Source organism: Cynoglossus semilaevis, chromosome 6, assembly GCF_000523025.1.
Source record: "Cynoglossus semilaevis isolate Cse_v1.0 chromosome 6, Cse_v1.0, whole genome shotgun sequence".
Lineage (NCBI taxonomy): Eukaryota > Metazoa > Chordata > Actinopteri > Pleuronectiformes > Cynoglossidae > Cynoglossus > Cynoglossus semilaevis.
The window spans coordinates 9,892,237-9,897,257 of NC_024312.1; the positions used below are offsets into that span (position 1 = coordinate 9,892,237).

At 38.5% G+C, this 5,021-nt stretch overlaps 1 protein-coding gene across 1 annotated transcript in view; it reads left to right on the plus strand.

Annotated features, from left to right (window-relative positions):
* fkbp4 (FKBP prolyl isomerase 4) overlaps positions 1 to 2,648 on the plus strand; it is a 7,999-nt gene extending 5,351 nt beyond the window's left edge. The window contains exons 6-9 of the mRNA XM_025055950.1: positions 1,085 to 1,175; positions 1,271 to 1,354; positions 1,454 to 1,639; positions 2,424 to 2,648. Coding sequence (XP_024911718.1) covers positions 1,085 to 1,175; positions 1,271 to 1,354; positions 1,454 to 1,639; positions 2,424 to 2,627 — 565 coding nt within the window. The 3' untranslated portion in view covers positions 2,628 to 2,648. The remainder of the gene's footprint in view (positions 1 to 1,084; positions 1,176 to 1,270; positions 1,355 to 1,453; positions 1,640 to 2,423) is intronic.
* The last annotated feature ends 2,373 nt before the right edge of the window (positions 2,649 to 5,021 follow it).

Below are 5,021 nucleotides of genomic sequence, written 5' to 3' on the forward strand. Positions count from 1 at the left end.
CCTCATTCAACAACTCCTCAAAGTATTCCTTCCATCTTCTCGGCACACTTTCCTCACTTGTGATCACGTTCCCTTCTCCGTCCTTAATCAACCTCACCTGCTGCACAGTCCTTCCCAGCTTGATTTCTCTGTCTCGCCAATCTTTACAACTCCTTTTCTCCTTCCTTTGTTTCCAAACCTTGGCCACTTCCCTCTTCACCTCCCCCTGTCCTCTCTTTGTACTCCATCAGTCTGTTCTCTTCTGTTCTGTCACTGTCCAATCTCTTCTTTGGCAATCCCTTTCTCTGCACACTCTCCTGGACCTCATCATGCCACCAACAGGTCTCTTTGTCCTCCCAATCATCTGGGAATTCTTCAACACGGCCCAGAACTGCTCTTCCTTCCTTCCTGAAGTCTTCACAACATGTCTCTTTTCTTTAGTTTCCACCACTGGATCTTCTGCTCCGTCTTCACTCTCTTCCTTTTCGTCATCTTGTTGGCTACACTCTCGCTTGCCACCACCTTACAGTCTCTAATCTCCCTCAGATTACCTCTTCTACATAGAATATAATCTATCTGTGTGGACCTGCCTCCACTCTTGTACATCACCCTGTGTTCCTCTTGCTTTTGGAAATAGGTGTTTACCACCGCCATTTCCGTTCTCTTTGCGAAATCTACCACTGCCCATCACTTCCTCATCTCCTCTGTTCCCTTCCCCTACATGACCATTAAAGTCAAATTAAATTAAATTCATTTTTAAATAAAGGTATTATTATTGTTGTATTTATAATAATCACTACTTACTACTCTGGTTCTAGTTTATTTGGGATCAGTTTGTGTTGATTTCTCAAGGGGTTAAAACCAATGTATAATAATCACTACTTACTAGTTTATTTGGGATCAGTGTGTTGATTTCTCAAGGGGTTAAAACCCAGTTGTGTTTGTGCTGTATAAAAAAAATAAATTAAAAAAAATTGGAGAAAATATGCACTGCAAATTTAGTATCAAATTCCAAAACATCACGCTTCGTAATACTGAACCTTTTCTATGTCTCTTACGTCTGTTAAATGTACTATTATTATTGAACATTTTCTTGACTTGGCAGGTATGGATTTGGCAATGCAGGAAACGAAAAGTTCAACATCAAAGGCGGAGCTACACTGCAGTACAAAATCAAGCTGGCAGCGTTTGAGAAGGTGAACATCCGTTATATGCTGTGAAATGAATTGATTTCGGTGCACAATTTGAATTTGATACTGCAAAGATTCATTCCTGAAAATGTTTTCTTTAGGCCAAGGAGTCGTGGGAATTGAACACAGGCGAGAAGCTAGAGCAGAGTAGCATTGTTAAAGAGAAAGGAACGCAGTATTTTAAGGTAGAGTAAATATGGAATTTTCAATTTTTTTTTATTTTCCCCCCTGTAATATGTGATGTCATTTTAAAACCTATATGTTTTTTTTGTTGTGTTTCTCAGGTGGGAAAGTACAAGCTGGCGTCACTCCAGTACAAAAGGATTGTATCGTGGCTGGAACACGAGTCTGATTTATCGGAAGAAGATGAAAAGAAAGCAAAAGCCTTACGACTGGCTGCGCATTTGAACTTGGCTGCGTGCTTCCTGAAAGTGCATGAGCCGAGCCTAGCCCTGGAGAACTGTGAAAAGGTAATAAATATGTGGGATTCATTTGACAAGTAATCAGTCATTACTCTAGTGAATTTGAGATGGGACAAGGGACTTTGCATTACTTTAAAGAAGAAATGAAATAAATAACATTTTCAGAGTGGTTATTTCATTTCTTCTTCGAAGTAATGCAAAGCAGATGTACACTAAAAAAAAAAAAATTATATTTATTATTAAATGCATGTTCATGCTGTGCATATATCCGATAAACTGGACACGGGGTAAAACTATTTTCAGCTGCCCTTTCTTAGAGGTTTTTTCAGATTAACACGTAGGTATAGGTGAAAAAAAAATTAACATCAGGACAAGGAATGAGATTTTATAAGAAGGAAAATACTTTGATTAGCAAGAAAAAAAAAAGCAATAACTGGTTATAGTTACAGATGGGTTATTTTTCCTCTGAAACGGTCTCATTCAAACTGAATGTGTTTTAGCTTTTACAAAAAAGGCAAAGAGTGAGAGAAACGATCATCAACAAATCTGGCTCGAGATCCCAGTTTAATGACGAAGACCAAATTTGAATTTAAGGATTTTATAGTCGTATTATTTTTTTATACAAAAAGCAATAAGTAATGTATCTATTATCTATTGCTTTTTTTGTTTAAAAAAATAACGTTCGGCGTTCATCCAACCGATGCTGTCCAGGCCTTGATAAAAAAATGTTTCAAAAAAGTTTGCCTGACCCACTTTTAAAATTAGTTTGTTTTTTTTAATGGTAAAACTGAACAATTTCAAAATTAAAATGCTATAATGCTTCTGATTTTAGGCTCTGGAGTTGGATGCTTCCAATGAAAAGGCCTTGTTCCGAAGGGGTGAGGCACTGTTTGGTATGAAGGAGTTTGAGAGGGCAAGAAATGACTTCCAGCAAGTTGTTCAACTGTATCCCGCAAACAAGGCTGCCAAAAGCCAGGTATTTAGCATTTCGAATGTTGCCTCAAATAATCAACACCCCATGTCAAGGTGTGCATAACCTGTATGCGATAAATAGAAGATCGCGGCAGCGTTGAAGCAGTAAAGTTTCGGTATCTTCCTTCTCTTCTTTAGCAAATAAATCTGACCCTAAACCCACTCCAATAAGCAGAGGTGTGGACTCGAGTCGCATGAATATATTCGGGGTATATGTCTATGTACCACACACAGTGGAACCTCAAGATTTGAGTTTAATCCGTTCCACAACAGCACTCGTATGTTGATAGAATTTTCCCCATTAGTAATAACTAAAAATTCGTTCCAGGCCCCCAGAAATATATTTATTGATTAAATTGAAGTTTAAAATATATAAAATAGTAATAATAGGGGGCTTTGTGTGTTCTTCAGCACGTACGTACGTACGTGCTGTCGACACAACATCCAATCAAATCAGACCCACGTTGTTTTGACGCGATTGCATCCAGTCAGATTGCGGGACGACTGATGTGGAAGAGCTGTCAAACAACGCACGGGTGAGAGAAAAATGATACCAAAGATGGTGTTGTTCGGATTTAAAAACTACAAGGTGGTCAACAAAAAAACGAGCGGCAGTGATCTGTGTAAATATATTATTAGTTTCCTTAAAAGGACTCGAAAGGACTCGAAACAGAAACCGCAAGACTCGGGACTTGACACGACACTTTTCGGTCTTGACTTGGACCCGACTCGGATTTCGCCTGTCTTGACTTGAGACTTAACTCGGACTCAAGTGCAAAGACTTGAGACTTACTTGTGACTTGCAAAGCAATGACTTGGTCCCACCTCTGCCAATAAGTGGAAAAAAATGATAAAAACAACCTAAACTTTGAAGCACCCTGACCAATATGTGTACATACAGTATAGTATGTCTGAAAATGTGTCTATATTAGAGCTGTAATTTCCCAGTTGACTGATCATTTTATTGATATCGATACGATCTAGCTGATTCTAATTGGTTGATTTCATCAGGAGGAAAGTTGTGTCTTTATTTGCTCCCTACTGAGAGCCCTTGTCGAAATTTCAATAAACCCTAGCTATTCTAACGTCTTGTGTACAAGTGGGGATTGTACACAAGAGGAGTGTTGTGGGGAACTCCTGTGCGTTTCGTTGATTAATAAAGTCCTGGCTAGTGATGTGCGGATCGATCCTGAAATATCGATACTTCCGATTCTGGATCTTTATGCTCTGAAATCGATTCTGAAATCAAAATATCGGTACTTTTGATACTTACGCATTCTGAGATGAGGTGTATCCTAAACAGAAACATGGTGAAAAGTATCCAAAATGATTGAGATGTTGTCTAAGTGACGCTCGGTTGGTGGGACTACTTCTTCTTCCGCCTGGGTGTGTGCGTCATGCGTAAGCACAGGAGGCTCTACTCCGTGCTCTCACTCAGTCACTATTGATGGGAATTTCGGCTCTTTTTTTTAGAGAACCGGTTCTTTTGGCTCGGTTCACTGAAAAAATCCGACTCTTTCGGGTCCCAAATGGCTCCTCAGATTCTTTATTTTATTTTACAAATAACATGTTTTCAGAGTTTGAAACATTGTTTTGACATATTTTATATGATTGTGTTCTCAGGTTTTTCTATTGTTGTGTTGACTGTATAGTAAATGAGGCAGCTACCTCAGTACACTCCAGAGTTTAAAATAAATAAATAAACTCTGCCTTGGATTCTTAAAGAAGCTATGATTTGAAATACACTTTTTTTAATTTATTTAAAAGACAAATGATAAAATATCGGTATCGATATCCGTATCGGCGATACCACCCCGAATTTTACTCGGTATCGGATCGGAAAGGAAATTGGTGGTATCGAACATCACTAGTCCTGGCAGAGTTGTAGCAGAGCTACGTCGGCCCAATTAAAAAGGGACTGGACTTCTTTGTCTGAACATTTTGGACGTGGATCCTTGGGGGAGTTTTGGCCCGCACAAGCTTTCGCCAGTGTCAACTGACAAATTTTCACTGCAGCAAAATGAGCTGGGGAAGTTTGGTCGAAAAATAGAATAGAACGCGGCAGCGTTGAAGCAGTAAAGTTTCCATCAATGTATACAGGGTTCATTTAAGATATATTCAGTATATTCTGGGTATATATCTGTGTACTATGTGTGTACACACACATAGTACACACAGTGGAACCACAGTGGAAGAATTTTCCCCATTAGTAATAACTAAAAACGAATGAATTCGTTCCAGGCCCCCAGAAATATATTTATTGATTAAATTGAAGTTTAAAGTTTAAAATATATAAAATAGTAATAATAGGGGGCTTTGTGTGTTCTTGCGTAAACGGTCCTTCTGAGTGTTATGACTGTTGGTGAAGACAATACAAATATCAATTTAGGCTGATAAAATACCAGTGTGTGTGTGTATATATGTATGTGTGTATATTTATGTATGTGTGTGTATATAT